Genomic DNA, 17,504 nt, shown 5'->3' with positions numbered 1-17,504 from the left:
TACCAAAACTCCCTGCCTACTTTCATCCCAGTGGACCTCATTGGACCGTGCGTGTGAACCTAATTAAGTGGCCAGTGACTTTATTTGTATTTTTTGATCACAGATTTACATGATCAGGCAAAAACACTTGCTCTGGTTACTCATTCTTGTGATTCTGGCCGAATTAGAACATACAAAACATCCATCCATCCATCTCGTCAACAGTTCCTGCATGTGACATCTGTGTGTATGTGTAAATGAATCCAACACCAACTTTTGTACAATGACAATGTTTATTGGACTGGCCCCAAACAAACAGTGACACAACATCAACTGCAACACAACCTTTGAGCCCACCTGCCTCATTGTGACATTCACTTAAACATGAATTGTGTAAGGCAAAAAATATACTTTTTTTTTTCTTTATTATATACCTTTAAGAAACCCCCCCAAAAAACAGTGCAGTGTGTTACACCTGGTGCCCTAAATATATAATCATCATCCTGGAACATTTACACCATCTTAGGGGACCTGTGGAAGGGAAAATTAGTGATTACTAAGAAGAGTGATTGATCTTAAGGGCTTTTAAAGGGTGACTAGCACTTACAGTTCAACACATTTTGTTGTGTCAGTCGTGAGAAATCAACATCTCGGTACTGCTAGAGCTGAAACAAATGGAGGTTAAATGAGTCATCAGAAGGCAAGTTAGTATCACACAAAGAAAAAAAGCAAACCTCTGTCCCAGTGCGAGGACGGAAGCTCTTTGTCGTCCTGGTCGTCGTCCTCATCCTCGTCTCTGGGCCTCTGGTGCATTACTTTCCTCTGAGCACTCGACTCTGTCAATCAATGCGAGCAGACGGTCATCAAATCCGAGTGCTCACATCTCCACCAGACAACAGAGAGTGAAAATGTTTGAACCTTGTCGCTGCACAGGAGCCGCTTGACGTCTTCTGGGAATCCCGCCTCCATCGGCCCACTTGCATTGCTCTGACAAGCTGTGCCCATCTCTGCAGAGACTTTCTGTGAGCGGAGACATTTACTGGTCACAACCCCCGTCGCCAATAATGATATTGACAGGAACTAAAAATGATCACATGGCATCCCACCAGGCATCTGCGAAATCAGGGGTGTCCAAAGTGCAGCCGAGGGGCCATTTGCGGCCTGCGGCATAGTCTAAAAATGTAATTTAACAAGGAAACTTAAAAAAAATAAATAAAAAAAAAAAGCAAAAATGTGAAAATCAACCAATAGTCAAAATATTAAGAGAAGAGATGTAATCTAGCAAGGAAAAAAGCCATAATTTCATAAGAATAAAGTGATAGTATGAGGAAAATAATCATTTTAGTAGCATGAAGTTAGGTTGGGGGAAAATTTATAACATGGGAATAAAGTGAAAATATCAGAAGAAAATATACAAGAAGAAAGTTACTAAAATTATAGATAAAAAAACAGCGGAAGAAATGGAAAACATCAGAAATTTGACCAGTGTAAAGTCAAAATATTGAGAAAAAAATTGTTTTCTAATGGGGAAAAAATGTATGCGAATAAACTTGTAATAGGAGAAAAAATATCATTTTAGTAACTATGTTGAAATAAAGAAAACATACATTTTTTTAAAAAGACAAAAAAAAATGTGAATAAAGTTATAATTACGAGAAGAAAATTTACAAAAGGAAAGCTGATATGAAATAGTTGGAAAATAAATTTTAAAAAACACCAGAAATGGGGGGAAAAAAAACAGCTGTAATTTTACAGGAATAAAGTCAAAACATTAAGAAAAAAGTCATAATCGAATGAAGATCAAAAGTCGCAATTTTACAAGAATAAACTTGTATTATTATGGAAAAAACTTCATTTTTAGTAGCATTTCACCTCTATTACAAAAGGAGAAATGCAGTTTTTCTTGAGCTACATATAGCTTCTTAGCATCTCTCTATGTGTTGGTTTACTAAATAAAGTGGCCCTTGCATCCTTTCATTTTTCAGTATGTGGCCCTAGCTTGAAAAAGTTTGGACACCCCGGTTCCAAATGGTACTGTATGATCATAAATTGAAGGAAGAGATGCCATGTTTGGCCTACAACAGACATAGAAGCAGATGGATGACTATGAATCCATAGCCTCTCCCCTGGTGGGACACAATAAAACATCCAAGATGACGCACCCTGACATGTTGTGCACTGCAGCTCACCGCCAGTCGTCTCCCCAGGCTTGCCATCCACCAAGTCCACTTTGCAGGGGTCATGACCCTCGTCAGGCTCAAGTGGCTCGGCTGGGTCTTTGTACTGGCCTCTCTTGTACCACGGCTTAGCGGGGTGCCTCAGAGGGCCCGAGTGAGGCTTCCTGGCTGCCGATTGCTTCCTGAGCACCACTCGGACCGGCTGCTCACACCCTCTTCCGTACCTGCCGTCCTCCTCAGAGTCTGCAGCCTCGTCCCTGTACGCCTTGTGACCTTTCCCCCGACTTCCACCTTTGGCCAGACTTTTCCCACAGCAGGCGCACATGAACCTCTTGGAGCCAGGAAGCCACACGTTCTCCGCCACCTCTTCAGGGGCTTGGTCGCTCCCGATGCCTTCTGCCAGCCTTCTGCCTGAGTAGGCTTGTCTGGGGAAAAGCTCCACGTCCTCCAGGTCTGTGGAGAACATCTCATCCCTGGATGAGAGCTCATCCAGAGACGGGCTTAGGACACTCATGCGCTCGTGGGTGGTCTGCATGGAGAGGTGGTGGTAGTAGTATGGAGCAGTGGTAGCGGGTGAAGAGAGGTGTGTTCCTGCTCCTGATGTGAAAACACTCTCAAGAGGCAGCTTGAGAATCTGGTGGCCAGGATCATCTTCATTCATGCTCTGCGCCACTTTACTTTTTGCCTCCTTGAGAGCAGGCTGACTGGAAGGTGTGAGAGACTGTGATGGAGGCCCACTGGGATCCATTCGCTTCACGAGGTCGTCACCATCACATTTAGGAGCTCTGTGACCAGCCACAGGAATATCTGACTGGATATTTGTGACCTCTGACTTCTCATGAGTGAGGAAGGGGTCCAGCGGCGCCGGCTGCTCGGGATCAGAACCATCCTCGTGGATGGAGGAGCTATCAAGAGGCAGCTCCTCTTCGAGTCTTCCTGACCAGCACACCTGAGGACTCAGGATGTCCAAACTCCGATGGCTAGACTCGCCGTCGTACACGGCCGTGGTGGAGTCACTGAAGACAACAGCCGGAGACACCAAACGGGTCGCATCCAGCGCCGTTGGCAGAATATTGGCATCACTCTGCTCTTCACCTTTTTTCTCCTCGGACGGAGAGAACATCCCAGAGGAGTGAGACGCCACCCCCGAGTCCAGCTCTCTCTCCGCTCCCTGCAGCTCGGTGGCTCGGATCTTGTCCAGGCATTCAATGAGCTTGGTTATGGCGTCACTGGGGTCTGTTTGGACCTCGGAGGAGGCCGTCTCTCGCCGCCCTTGAGACTGCGGGTGATGCTGCGGGCGTGGTCCATCGTTCCAGGTGGGCGTGTAGAAGCGAGGCTCAAACATCCGCCTGTAATCCATGGGATACAGCGGGGTGTGTGGGAAAACAAAGCCCGGATACGGCATGTACTGATAGGGAGCCATGAAGGGACGTCCAATATTAAAACCTGGATTTATAACAAAAAACAAACATGCAATGTGAGCTTTCTGGCATTTACTGCCGACTTTATTTTCAAAACATTTTGGCTAACTTGTTACCTCCAGGCAAACCATAGTGGTTGTATGGGTTGTTCAGCTGCCAGTGCTGATAAAGGTAGTAAGGCTGAGATGGTGGCTGCACGTAGAAAAAAGGCCTGGGATGCTGAGTCCTCTGCTGTCCATTCCCACATGAATGTGGTGGCTTACCTCCATCTTCAACAAAAATGTGTAACATGTTATGCCCAAGCACCCCTTTTCATCACGGCACACACATGAACTTCTTCCTTACCGTCCATTTCTTCTTCCGTTTTTTTTTTTTTTTTTTTTTTTTTGCTCAACCCGTCCGAAATAAAACAGAGCAGAAGGATGCTGGCCAACAAATACACATCACCCGGTAACGACTGACTTTCAAACGTCTTGACAACTCAGTTTCTCATTAAACATAGTGCGTCACTCGGAGCTCTACATGCTCTACGAACGACGCGTCTAATTACTCCAATGGCACACACCTGCGGCTGTACCGGTGCTCAAACTCAAACATACTCCAAATGTGACACTAAACAAACTTTCAAACGTCATTAGTGTGACAGACTTGGTTACTTAGCCAGTTTAAGTGCTACAACGATGGAGGAAATAAATCAATAATGTAGTTTAAGCTTTTAGATGGCAGTGCTGTCATGTCAACTTGCGTCCACTAGAGGCCACCGTTTCCCTAATAATCCTCCGGAGGTTGCACGCATGCGTAGTATGTTCACTCGGCCTCCCACTCAGTGCTGAGTGCTGGCTTTCAGGCGCTTAAGATGTGCTGGAAGCTTGTTAGAGCGTCTCTCCTGAGTACAACTGTTTATTGTACGAACTCGCTTTTTGAAATACAATTCCTGTTGGAAAGACGAGCTTTCACGACGCCTAGTCGCATTGAGTCATCATCGAACTGCGGTAAGAAAGCAAGTTTGTTTAGGGCAAGCGGCTAGCTTAGATTTAGCATAATTGTGTGGTTGTTGCTAGCTGGCAATGGTCACCCTATGGTGAGGTAACTGTGTCGAAGAGTTGACTATCTTGTCATTTACGGACACATTTTAAAGGTGATATAATTTTCGTTTGCAAATCATGCCAGCGTGAATCTATCGCTAGCCTTTGGAGCGAATAGCGAGCTGAAGCTGCTAACTCTCTACCGTGTTGCTAACGTTACTTGAGCCGCATATGTAACATTGCATGGACGCCGACTGATTTAGATGCTCGATCAAAGACTGCCCTGAAATGTAGGCGTTGCAAAGTTTGATTTGTGAATTATGTGATATTGCCGCTCTTCTCTTTCAATCATAATGGGCTTTGTGTTGAAGACAGTGGTTTGTTTTGGTGAGAAGTTGAGAGACTATTAAGAGCTAACCTAGTTAGCACCGTAAGGTTATTTTCAAACGCGGTACCTCGACATCACAGAGCAACATGTTTCCGTTTTTAACACACATAATTCCGCGTTAATTATGATCACCGTTTGTTTTCCGTGCAAGGAGAATGTTGCCATCATGCCGTGAGAGGAATGTCATGTAATCACTATGTAACCTAGCTAGTAGCATTAGCATGACACCACACCTCGTAGGCGAAATTAACCGTTTGTTTTCTGCCTTTAAACATCGCCCCCGTGTCTGCTTCGGCATGGCCAACTGAGGTTAGCTGTCACCGGCCAAGATGCTAAGCTAGTCTTCGGCAGTCATCAAGAGAGGTGAAGGATGTTACTCAGGACGATTGCGATGCACTAAAACAGTCAGATTCCCGATATAGTTCGGATTTTTTTTCAGCCTGTGAATTTCTGTTGGGGCTGAATAAAGCACCTTTCTAAGTGTTTGTTGACTCCAAAACGCTAAGGAGAGGATGGTAGCTGTCACGAGCAGAATTGTCGATTCTAACGGATAACATAATTTTCCAAAGGTCTTTTGTGTTGTTGGAAACGTTTTAATGTGTGTTTTAAATGACATCTGCTGTTTTGTGGTTATGATGATGTTCAGAGAAAAAACAATTAAATTGTGATGGCTTGTTTTGACTGTTTAAAAACACTTACATAAACTATGGATTATATGTCACAATGACGACATGTAAAGTGTTGTAAATGGATGTTGCGTTCTTACCTTACAAAAGTAGATGTTGATTGTTGATGTATTTGTCACTCACTTATATTGAGAGGCAGAGAATGTTTTTTTATGATCTCTTCCGCTGCTATTGTTGTCTACTTAGCACTGACTAATGAAATACACACGCAGCAGCGCCATGGTCCTCCACAGAGCCTGCCTCATGGCTAGGAAGCTCACCCCGATGATTGATGGATCTAATTTAAGGTGTTATATGTAGATATATTTTTAAAAGCTGGTTACCACCGAACTGATGCAGTAATTCGTTTTTTAAAGTGCATGTAAACATACTGACTAAGAGCTGGCAGAGGACGTGTGAAGGCGTCAAGAAGGGTGCGCTTTATAATCCAAGGCCCTGACCCTGTCTTCTTGGATGAGGGGGTTGTTATAATTCGCCGGTACTCTTCTCACTTTTTCTCAGTAATTTATGGACTGTTATGAGAACAGGGCTCTTGCGGTTTGGACTATGGTGGTGGTTGTTGCAGGGGGCAGTCGTGGAAAAAGTGGCCTAATGCTGCTCTGGCTTCCCAACATGCCTTGCGGCACTTATTTTTTTTAAGTTGCTAGAGTTACACATTTATAGTTAACATATTTGTTGTTTATTATTACCCATTGTGATAGTAGTAGTAGTAGTTCCCCTATGTGTGTTTGCGTGCGTATTACATATTGTGCTATCATTTTAGTTTTTGCACCTTGATTGTAGTTAGTGCTCAACCGTGTTGTGAGTTCAGTGTTGGTTATTGCTTTGAGCCCATGATTCTTTTTTTTTTTTTTTTTTTTTTTTTTCCTTGGCCAGCGACACATTGTAGAAATCAAATTAAACCCAAAAAGCAACAAAAATGCATAATGTAATAAGGAAAAAGTGAGGGTGATGTTTTTTGTGTATGTACAAAATAAAAAGAAAATATCACAGTGCTGACTTTTGGTCAAATTCTGAAATTGTGCATTTGTCTTCTGAGGAGGTTCCATGGAGTGTGTGACTCATCCCAGCTCTGCTTGTTGTCTTCCGCCCTTCCAGGCTGACATAGGAGTATTGTGACAGTTGTCCTGCTCTCCTCCCTCTACCTCCGGCCCCCCAGTGCCTCGCTGCATGACCTCCGACCACCACTCGTCAACGCTGAGCTACGGGGCAGGCAGGAAACGGCCCCGTCTTCATCCAGGTTTCCTTTCTCTGGACTCCTGTCTCCTCTTGGCTGTCACTTCCTCAGTTGGGAGAAGCTGACCATCTAGCGCCTCCACTTGGACCAGTGGAGGTGTCCGAGCCCCCTCCCGCCTTCTCCTCCTCCATCCTCAAAAATTTACATAAAGAATTTTTCTTCTTGGTTTGATTGAGCCCGGTTCTGCCGGCCACGTGACCTGTCAAAACTGGGGCGCGATTCATGTGATGCGACAATGTCGGATCTGGGCGAGCGCAGGCCGGTCAACACGGACTACGCTGTCTCCCTGCTGGAGCAGCTCAAGTTCTTCTACGAGCAGAAGCTATTGACTGACGTGGTCCTGCTGGTGGAGGACACAGAGTTCCCGTGTCACAAGATGGTTCTGGCCACTTGTAGCTCTTACTTCAGGTGAGTCCAAAAACACTTTATTTTGCCTGAAGGTCTGCAGCTGGTATGAATAATGGACAATAATGTTGCACGGACATGCCTCCTTCAGTTACAATGAATAATGCAGCGTGTGCTATAGAGACAGCCTATATGTGCAGGATGGAAAGGCGGGGGGGGGGAGCGAGCGTGTTGCAGATGGTGTTTCCTTAAAACAAGACTATTCAACTAAATTGTTCTGGGGACCTCATTTTCAGAAAGCCAAGGACGGCAGTGGGTGGACCTCTTGTCATTATTTTGTGTATAACCATGCACCATGGATTTGGTGCGTGGGCCACCAGTTGGGCATCCCTACCTTAAAAGCTCAATGGCAGTTGTCGTGGAAGCTGACGTGTAAATCAGTGTGTAACCTGGAGTTGTATACGCCATTCCCTTAAGGCCCCCCCGGAGGCCTCATTTGTACACGCAATGTTGCATAATGACGTGTGTTTCCATGCTCTGCAGCAAATGTGACAGCTTCAGCTCTGGGAAGAGTCCATCTGCACACAAGTACCGCTGCATTCTAACACGATGTCGACCTCCTTGTCTCAGCCCCTCCTTTCCTCCGCTCCGCTCACACTGCATTCCAAGAAACTACCCCCACTCTCCACCCCTTCCAAAATCCTCCACACTGTCCCATGCACTTGTTATCTGGTGTGAACATGTGAGGCATTTCCCCTTCAGGGTTCAGAGGTGTCGCGCCACTTCCTCTTTAAATGCCATTCCGTCCCCCTTACGTCCTGCTGTGCACCACCCTCCCACCAAGCACCGCAAACGTCCCCTCCTCTCCTGGGTGGGTGGGGGGTGCGGTGGGCGCTGGCAACTCTGTTACCAGTGAAAGTCTGGTCACGTAGGTCCCACTGAGAGATGGGGAGGAGGGCAAAGAGGGGGAAAAAAATAGGGAGGGGGTGGTGCAGGGCTTTGCCTGCAGGGTTGCATAATCCAGCATGGCAGGTTTAACCCCCCACCCCCACCCCTCCGAACGAATGTTAGCAACACCGACCCCAGGTCCCCCTTGCATAAGGCCACAGTTGGTCTATAATCATCTATTATTCACTGATAGCCAATTGGTTTGAGTGGTAAAAACTATTGATGAATCATTTAGTGAGCTCTGCATGGCAAACACTTAAAGAGAATAACACAGACGTCTGTTGGTCCCCGTTCAGGTTATTTCATTGAAATGTTCATGTTGATGATTATGATTATTTCCTGTCTTTTCCGACTGGTGTGGTCCTCCAGAGCGATGTTCATGAGTGGGCTGAGCGAGAGCAAGCAGACGCACGTGCACCTGAGGAACGTGGACGCACCCACGCTCCAGATCATCATCACATACGCCTACACGGGCCACCTGGCCATCAGCGACAGCAACGTAGAGCTGCTCTACGAGACCGCTTGCTTCTTACAGGTCAGCGAGCTAATGCCACACTTGCTCCTCGCAGTTGCATTTTGTAAACACTGATGCCATTTCTCTGCTTCCCGTGCAGGTGGAGGACGTCTTGCTGCAGTGCCGAGACTACCTCGTGAAGAAGATCAACCCGGAGAACTGTGTCCGTATGCTGAGCATCGGCGACCTGTTCAGCTGCAGCGAGCTGAAGCAGAGCGCCAAGCGCATGGTGGAGCACAAGTTCCCCACCGTGTACCGACAGGACGCCTTCCTACAGCTTTCCCACGAGCTCCTCATTGACGTCCTGAGCAGTGACAACCTCAACGTGGAGAAAGAGGAGACAGTGCGTGAGGCCGCCATGCTGTGGCTGGAGTACAACATGGAGGCACGCTCGCAGCACCTGTCGTCCGTGCTCAGTCAGATCCGCATCGATGCACTGTCTGAGGTGACACAGCGGGCATGGTTCCAGGGCCTGCCCCCCAATGACAAATCTGTCGTGGTGCAAGGCCTTTACAAGTCCATGCCCAAGTTCTTCAAGCCCCGCCTGGGAATGACCAAGGAGGAGATGCTCATCTTCATTGAGGCCTTGTCCGAGCCGCAGGAGGAGGTTCGCGTCTTGTCGACGTCCGTGCCCACCACCGTGGTGTGCTACAGCCCGCAGGCCGAGAAAGTCTACAAACTCTGTAACCCACCCGGAGACCTGCAGAAAGTGGGCGCCCTGGTCACTCCGGACAACGACGTCTTCATTGCCGGTGGACAGATCGCCCTCAAGAACTCCATCAGCAACCTCGGCATGGCAGGCTTCCGCTCGGTGGACAGCTTTTTCTGGTTTGACGCCCAACAGAACTCCTGGGTGGCAAAGTCCCCAATGCTATGCGCCCGCATCAAGCCCTCGCTGGTCTACTGCGACGGCTACATCTATGCAATTGGTGGTGATAACGTCGGCGGTGAGCTGAACAAGCGCACAGTGGAGCGATACGACTGTGAGAAGGACGAGTGGAGCATGATGAGCCCGCTGCCTTTCGCCTGGAACTGGTGCACGTCTGTGGTGGTGCACGACCGCATCTACGTGATGACGCACGACATCATGTACTGCTACTTCTCCCGTGTCGACGCCTGGGTGGAGATGGCCATGCGCAAGACCAGCCGCTGTTTCGCCTCTGCCGCCGCCTTCGGAGATCTCATCTTCTACATCGGCGGCCTCCACGTGGTCAGCAACTCGGGTATCCGCCTGCCCACCAGCACCATCGACGGCCCGTCCGTCACAGTGGAGATCTACGACCTCAACAAGAACGAGTGGCGCCCGGCCGCCAACATCCCCGCCAAGCGCTACTCGGACCCGTGCGTGCGCGCCGTAGTGCTGCTCAACTCGCTGTGCATCTTCATGCGCGAGACCCACATGAACGAGCGTGCCAAGTACGCCATCTACCAGTACGACGTGGAGCTGGACCGCTGGTGCCTGCGACAGCCGGTGTCGGAGCGCGTGCTGTGGGATCTGGGCAAGGACTTCCGTTGCGCTGTGGGCAAGCTGTACCCCTCCTGCCTGGAGGAGTCTCCGTGGAAACCGCCCACCTACCTCTTCTCCCCCGACGGAGCTGAGGAGTTCCAGATAGACGGGGAGCTTGTGTCTCTCCCTCACGTATGGCTCTGAAAGACCCCCACCCCTTGGGGAAGGTGGGTCTCCACCTCATAGACGATGCGGCCAACACGCGTTAAAAACATGAAACGACGTAGTAATCGTGCTAATTTCATTTCCCGACAGTTTATTTTGTCCACATGACATCTGAGAGTCTTTTACGACATGTCACTCTGGACGTGATGACGCACTTAACTGGTAACCTCCCTGCCCCCCCTTTTTCTGTCCTATTTTTAAAGGCTAGTTGTCTTCTTAACTGCACCTTGAAGAAAAAAAATGCAGCACATCATTGGATGGATCAGCTTCTTCATAGTTACCTTTCAACCCTGGGCGGGTGGGAGACCTCCCACCGAACTAAATCATGCATCCATCTTTAATTCCTCCAACAACTCGGACTTGCATCTTTTTTGTCAAAAAAGGCCTTGCAGAGTGCAGAGCGGGGGCTGTGTGGTTTGTTTTTGAGGGGAGTTGGCGGTATCGAGGGTGACTGCAGGTTCGGTCGCTTGCCACCTCCACAGGCCACGCCCTCCCATCCCCTCCCGCTCAGGCCTTCCACACAACCAGCAGTTTACACCTCACGCCGTGAGTCACATGATGGTTGCAAACACACATCTCCACCAGCAGTTTATTTTTTTTTATTTCCAAGCTGCTGAAATATATATTATATATATATATATATGATAAAAAATATCTATTTTTCATATGTTAAAAACACGTGTTCCAGTGTGGGTAAAATAACCAGGTCTATTTTGTATTAGTCTTTTTTTGTTTGTTTGTTTAGATCTTTTTTTTAATTTTTTATTTAATATCAGACATTACTGTAGTGTGACTGTGGCTAGAAATCCATTCTCCCATCCCAGTAACATGAATAATAAGGAACCTGATTGGTTGCAAAGGGAGGGGGCTGGCCCAGGGCCGTTGTCATGGAAACCGTCTCCTAGCAACCACTAGCCGTAGTAAGGCGGTTTGGGGAGGGAACCTTAAACCGTGAGCACAGGTGCTTCATGGTGAACGTTTCGAGCATGTTTGGCTGCATTATATTCCTTCGGCACTGTATTTGGAATGAACGTTAATTTATTAAAAAAACATACCAAAAATGTTCTTTAAACACTCTGCCAATTTTTTGTTCTTCATTTAAATAAGCCCTGAAAGGAATAAAAGCTCGTGGTATACTTTTTTTATTTTCAATACATCAATATAGCATCTTGCTTTCTCCTCAATAACATTACAAGCATCTGTCAGGAAAAATAGTCTGATCTTTTTTTTTTTTAAATACAAAATGAAAATATATCATCAGAGGAATACAAAAAGAAACCAAAAACATTCAAATAAGAAATGAGACGCAGCAGGAAGGGAGAAACAAGTGACGCACGTGTGACATGCTTCTCATCCAGCTTAGTGTGAATAGAATAAAAAAAAAAAAAAACAAGATAAAACATTACAGTTAAAATTCACACAGTGGGGAACTAAAAGGCTGCAAACATCAGGACTTTCTCCAGTGTCCGGACAAAACACACACAAGGTTAAACACAACAAATGAATACAATTTAAATAGTTTTGCTCTGTACAAAAAGGCCAAACATGCAACCTGGCTTTGTCAGTTTTTAGGTTTGATTGCACAAAGATTGATGTCATAACACTGTGGCTATTTTAGCAACAGTATTCAACGCATTTCATTTGTGTATATGCTTGATATACTGTTTAAAAGGACTTAACTGAGTGGTGTAAAACAGATGGATAAAAATAAATGGGTTGTTAACATGTAATTTTTATAACAACTTATTTATATAATTATTGTTTATATATAAAAAATATATAGTTTTTCTGGCCTTAAGAGAATTAATCTCAGTTGTTGGCATGCTAAACCAACAGGGTATTCTTAGTAAATCTTGGTGGGTGTCTACGTTTCTCAGTAAAATGTAAAATACGATCAATCTATTTTGTGCTGATTGAGCGTTCAAATGCTGAAAAAAAAATGCTTTTGCCTTTGTTGTTTGCGCTGTTACCAAGGTAACCACAATATTATGACTCCAGCGCACTTGTCGGACCAAAAGGGGGGTCTAGTCGCAAACGGTGAAGACAACATCTTTAACGTCTCACAGGAAGTACTCGTCGGCGCTACCTTTATCTCGGGAGGCGAACTAGCTGATGTGATAGTGTTTGGGGGAACCAACCTCTGCCACCACCCTTCATGACGCCGGATTATGGTAGTTTAGCCCATGGAGGGAACGGATCTGGTCAGGGTTTGACCTCTGTAGCGGGCTCGGGAACGCCCGCGTGGGACACTGCTGCGGGCTGAGCCAGAGTGGAGAACCAGGAGGACATGGCCGATTTGGCGCTAGTTAAGGCTCCGCCCACGGACTGACCTGATCGGGTAAGATCGGAGACACCACAAGTATGACGGTATGTCTTTCTTAGTCAATAGCAGCAGGGGGCATAGCTGTTTGAAGAACAATGCCCCCTGGTGGCTGACATGCATAGGTACCACTTACCCAACTATTTCTATATTGATTATAGAAATAATTGCAAAACATCTTACCCACGGCCTTACTGGTCTGCACGACGCTCCTGCTGGTGGTCATCATGGCGTTCCCGAGTTTCTTCCCTCGCTCGCTGTTGTTCACTGAGCTGTGGTGAGCAGCAAGAAGCAAGGTGAGAAATAACTACGTCACATCAGGTTTAAACTTGGCCAGGATTTGTTTGCTAATTTTGAAATGTCGGGTGAACGTGGGAAGATTATATGTATACATTACATTTTTATGAGAGGGGCCGTTTTGGGACAGAAGGGTAAAAAGTGGGACTTTATGACCCATATAAGGGTTAAAAAAAATCTTAAATAGCTGTTGAAGCCAAAGAAAACACAAAGTAAAGATGCTAGACCGCCGCACGGTTCCTACCTATCAAAATAAAGCAATTTTCAAATAGAAAATCGGATGTTAAATCTGTTACTCACTTAACTTGGCAGTGCAGAAGCTCACACTTTTAGATTTCATTTGATATCGTCATTGCTTTACTTGTAAATGATTTAGTTAGGTTTAATGGCACAATGGGGTAGTGTGTGTGTGTGCGCACGCGCGCAACTTTACAATGCCACCTGAACACACCATAAAGTGAGGCGTGTGTGAGTGTGGAACACTAGAAGCGTCCAGCTGTGCCCAGAGTCACGTTTCATCCACACTTCCTGGAAGGTAAGTGGAGATTGGGAAGTTGAGAAGCTACGGAGGTGGGGGTGGGGGGTTGTTTTTTTTAAGAATGAAACTAGCTCATAATTAATTACTTTAACGGTGTGCAGAAATTAATATCCATGTCAGTTGGTTACCGCCGACCCCTAAGTACGTTTTAATGAGGTAAGCCAGTCAATGGACTGAAAACATTGTCAATTCATCATTAATACTTACTAATTGTTCATGGTAAATTCCTTATTTGTTGTTGAGTTTTTGGCTTTAATATTTAAAAATTCAAACATTACTATTATGCAGATCCAACATGAACTGTAAATGGTGTTTGTTATTAAATAACATAAAAATACACTATTGGGTGAGAAGTAAATCTTTCCGATTGTCAACACAAGAGGGCGCCAACACAACTTTTTCCCTGTTTTTTTGTACTTTTGAATTGGTTTCATAGTTTGCTGGAAAAACTTGACTCACTGTGACAGGCGGAGTTTCACATCAGCCACGCTGTACTGTCCCTGGAAAGGATGTCTGCAGCAGAGAACAGGAGCGTACATCATCAGCAGGAAGATGCCATGTTTATTGTTAGAAGACTGGAGAAGGTGATGGTACCCTGGGGTGATGGCGGCCATGGCGGGGTGCGTGTTGCTGTGCCATAGGCGGTAGTTGTGTGTGATCTTCCAGGCAGTGACGAAGGGTGCGCCGTAATCTGCCAGTAGCCTCTCGTTATCTGAGATTTGAAAAAATAATGCATTCTAATGAGGCAACGTAACGAGGACAAAGGCCGATTTAAAAACGGTCTAGTTTTAATGCAAACGATTAGAAATTGGAGAACGTCAACATCAAGCTAGCAGCAGGAGCGCTCAGCTGTTTTTAAGGACCTACTGCAAAAACACGAGTCAAACATCCTCTATGTAACAGGAGCACATTGCTCTTTTTAAGGACCTACCGCAAAATCTATGCTCAGAGATCCTCTATATAACTGCTGTTTTTAAGGACTGATGGCAAAAATGAGCAAACCTACTGCAAAAAAGGTTGTCAAAGATTCTATGACAGGAGCACATAGCTGTTTTTGAGGACCAACTACAAAAATAAAATGCTTGTCAAAGATTGTCTATGACAGGAACACTCTGCCGTTTTTAAGAACCATCCATCCATTTTCTATGCCACTTATCCTAATTAGGGTCGTGGGGGTATGCTGGAGCCTATCCCAGCTGACGTCGGGCGTGAGGCGGGGTGCACGGGACTCCTCCCACCTTGCTGCAAGGAGGACGCTAGCAGGGTGTGGATGTAGAGCGTAAACTGCGCCCGGATCCACTCGTCCCCGCCCTCCCAGCCTGTCCCGTCCAGGAAGACGTCGTCACGGTTCTCCGTCACGTGTTTGACCAGGTAGTCGGCGAAGCGCAGGTCGGCCGTGGTCAGGCTGAGGATCTTGCGGAGCTCGGGGTCCTGGATGTGGACGGCCGCTTCCTCCACCTGTCACGGTGGCAGGGGTCAGACAACTTACAGTACAAGGAAGGAGAAGCACTCAAGCTTAGAGAGTGACAGGCTCACTTCAATGACTGCGTCGCTGAGGTGCCTCTGCTGGCGGAAGAGGATGTTCGTCGCCCCGGCAACAAAGCCGCGCACCGTCACGTCTGACAGGAGGTGATGCTGCTGCAGCGCCATGTAGGGCAAACACAAATAACCCTGGAAGAACAGTCAGCAAATATTCAGAATAGGCGCCTGAAAAAAACGGTCATCAATGTTATCATCAGCATCTTAGTTTACTTTGGTGAAGATTGCGAGCGGCAGTCCGTACTGGTCCTCCTCCAGACCCGACATCAGCCCCTGCGTGACCCCTCCCTGACTGCTGACAGGCTGCACCGTGATGGGTGTGGTTGGCTTGGACTCAAAGGTGTCCGGCATCCCCGACGGCACCTCCTTCCGCTCGTCCGCATGCTCCTTGGGCCCCTCCTCCAACACACTGGGGTCCAGGGTCTCCCAGTCGCTCTCGGAGGACTCAGGTGACGTGCAGGCCGGCGGTTTAAGGTGGTTGTCGTCCCCGCTGGCGCCGTTCCTGGTGGGCAGTGACGAAGGTGCGATGTCGCTGGCGGACACGGACACAAACTCCTCGGCCCCGGAGACGCTGCCCAGCAGGTCCTCGGACGCGCTGCTCTTAGGTCTGTAGTGAGACGAGTCCACCAGGCCATGCTCGATCACACCTGGACATGACAACCATGAGTCCCGTGACGATTCATCTGCGCCCCTAATAAAGTGACCCACCAGGGAACAGGGACAAAACTGTCATTAGCGTTCCGACTAGTCTGCTGACGGGGGACACGTAGAAGAGGACCTGCGAAGGCAACAAGTCATGAGACACAAAATAAAGACAGGAAGTGCAGAATGTGTTTGAGCGTTGGATTGACACCTTCTTCTCTAGCAGGATGAGCTTGAAGAGGATGAGGACCTGTGAAGAAAGCAGACAATAAGTGTTCCATACATCCATGAGATTGGGAGTCATGTCCTACCTTGTGTCTAAAGTGCAGGATTAAATCTCGCGGGGACAAGCCTGCGGAGACAAAATAAACATCACCAACAAGGAGACGGAGAAAGAAGGAAGCTGAGGAGGTCCTACCAAGGAACACCTGTGAGCCGTCCAGAGCTGAACCCCTCAGGGAGCCGTTCATGTGCTCGTACAGCTCCTACACAAGCAGGACGAGGACACACGACGTGAGCGACATGCGAGGACGGACGAAAGGTGTATCAGTCTCACCTTCAGGATGGAGATCTGCGAGAAGTCTTTCTCCTCAAAGTAAGCGTGCGTGATGAGCTGCAGCTTGGCTTGGAGGAGACCGAACAGAGGCTGGACAGAGACCAATCAATGCATCAGTCGGGCGCCCTTAAATCTCTACCTTCGCGAGACATGTTTGACAAGTGTATGCTTCCAACTTAGGGCCTTCCCCAAAGTGTTCCCACAATTCTCTGTTCCCGGTGCACAAAGCACAGCCCATAAAGGCATGCTTGGAGGAGTTTGGTGTGGAAGAACCGTTTCTGGACAAAATAAAGACACTCTCCAAAAACCTTGTAGGCAGTCTTCACAGAAGAGTGGAAGCTGCAAAGGGTGGGAAAACACCTTCACATATCCCCGCTTCCTGTACATGGAAAGTGTCCCCGAGCTTTTGTCCATACAATTTCAGTAACAAAGCCTGATTGGTTCTGGTGCGACTCACCACACGACTCAAAACGCACACGCTCTTCTGCACCGTCTCCCGCGTGACGTCAGCCTGTCGGACCTTCAAAGCCTACAAAGTAGACGTAGAGTGACGTCCATCGATCGATTAAAAGGTTTCACGTCTCCACGGCAACCAAACAAGCCGACAAGGAGGACTGACCTTTGCTTCAATCTGTCGATAGCAGGAGACGCCGTAGACGCACTTGGTGTTTCCGCTGAGGGGGGGCAGGTGGAAGTAGACCGTGTCTGCGGGGGAGGAATAAATACAGCAAGTTTTTCATTAAGAGGCGGCCATCTTTGCTTGTTGTGGTCTGCCACTTGACAAGCTCGTCCTCTGCTCACCAAAGCTAAACACTTAAACGCCTCCAGCAGCACAGTTACAGACACTTTTTATTTATGAGGCGTCACATGTGACCTACTTGCTGTTTGTCTACACTGTCACATTACAGCAGCATGACTACACAGGCGTCAAATGTATCGTTATGTAGCGTGCTCCACTAGAGGGCACTGTTTCACTCTAGTATTTTTTTTTTTTTACGATATTCAATACAGATTGACTGTATTTAAAAAAAAAAAGTGAATAAATAATTACCATATAGTTGTGAAATGTTTTTAAATAAATTCAAGCATATAGACACAAATAGAAAAAAATATTTGAAAAAAATCAGGATATTGAAATGTATTACGTTTCAATATCCTAATTTAAAAAAAAATATATATATATATATACCTATTCTCCAACTGTGGCACAAGTGTCAGCA

The 17,504-nt window shown here is 47.0% G+C and overlaps 3 protein-coding genes across 7 annotated transcripts in view; 1 reads left to right on the top strand and 2 right to left on the bottom strand.

Moving 5' to 3' along the window:
* Positions 1-290: 290 nt before the first annotated feature.
* Positions 291-5,226, bottom strand: LOC129174049 (bucky ball-like). 2 transcript variants are annotated; one of them, XM_054765615.1, is made up of 7 exons: positions 3,923-5,226; positions 3,694-3,846; positions 2,169-3,602; positions 898-999; positions 714-815; positions 587-644; positions 291-510 (listed from the first exon to the last, which is right to left on the bottom strand). In XM_054765615.1, exons 1-6 carry the CDS (start codon positions 3,927-3,929, stop codon positions 622-624), a joined length of 1,821 nt encoding a protein of 606 aa, XP_054621590.1. In that variant the 5' UTR covers positions 3,930-5,226; the 3' UTR covers positions 291-510; positions 587-621. The 2 variants fall into 2 exon arrangements, with proteins under 2 accessions (XP_054621590.1, XP_054621589.1); XM_054765614.1 differs by having other exon boundaries at positions 2,142-3,602; positions 3,923-5,224.
* Positions 4,394-14,392, top strand: kbtbd2 (kelch repeat and BTB (POZ) domain containing 2). Its single transcript, XM_054765609.1, has 4 exons — positions 4,394-4,569; positions 6,775-7,321; positions 8,576-8,741; positions 8,821-14,392. Exons 2-4 carry the CDS (start codon positions 7,149-7,151, stop codon positions 10,369-10,371), a joined length of 1,890 nt encoding a protein of 629 aa, XP_054621584.1. The 5' UTR covers positions 4,394-4,569; positions 6,775-7,148; the 3' UTR covers positions 10,372-14,392.
* Positions 11,519-17,504, bottom strand: part of avl9 (AVL9 homolog (S. cerevisiase)) — an 8,119-nt gene continuing 2,133 nt past the window's right edge. For 3 of the 4 annotated variants that reach the window (XM_054765610.1, XM_054765613.1, XM_054765611.1), the window contains 14 exons: positions 16,904-16,989; positions 16,742-16,813; positions 16,285-16,374; positions 16,147-16,213; positions 16,040-16,080; positions 15,940-15,978; positions 15,795-15,864; positions 15,300-15,733; positions 15,084-15,218; positions 14,786-15,005; positions 14,142-14,259; positions 14,007-14,060; positions 12,896-12,984; positions 11,519-12,722 (listed from right to left, as the gene is read on the bottom strand). In XM_054765610.1, coding sequence (XP_054621585.1) covers positions 12,595-12,722; positions 12,896-12,984; positions 14,007-14,060; positions 14,142-14,259; positions 14,786-15,005; positions 15,084-15,218; positions 15,300-15,733; positions 15,795-15,864; positions 15,940-15,978; positions 16,040-16,080; positions 16,147-16,213; positions 16,285-16,374; positions 16,742-16,813; positions 16,904-16,989 — 1,643 coding nt within the window. In that variant the 3' untranslated portion in view covers positions 11,519-12,594. The remainder of the gene's footprint in view (positions 12,723-12,895; positions 12,985-14,006; positions 14,061-14,141; positions 14,260-14,785; positions 15,006-15,083; positions 15,219-15,299; positions 15,734-15,794; positions 15,865-15,939; positions 15,979-16,039; positions 16,081-16,146; positions 16,214-16,284; positions 16,375-16,741; positions 16,814-16,903; positions 16,990-17,504) is intronic. The other variant, XM_054765612.1, reaches the window with a different exon arrangement.

This window comes from Dunckerocampus dactyliophorus, chromosome 21 (genome assembly GCF_027744805.1).
Source record: "Dunckerocampus dactyliophorus isolate RoL2022-P2 chromosome 21, RoL_Ddac_1.1, whole genome shotgun sequence".
Lineage (NCBI taxonomy): Eukaryota > Metazoa > Chordata > Actinopteri > Syngnathiformes > Syngnathidae > Dunckerocampus > Dunckerocampus dactyliophorus.
The sequence above is the reverse complement of the archived record's forward strand: the minus strand, read 5'-3'. Positions and strand labels throughout refer to the sequence as shown.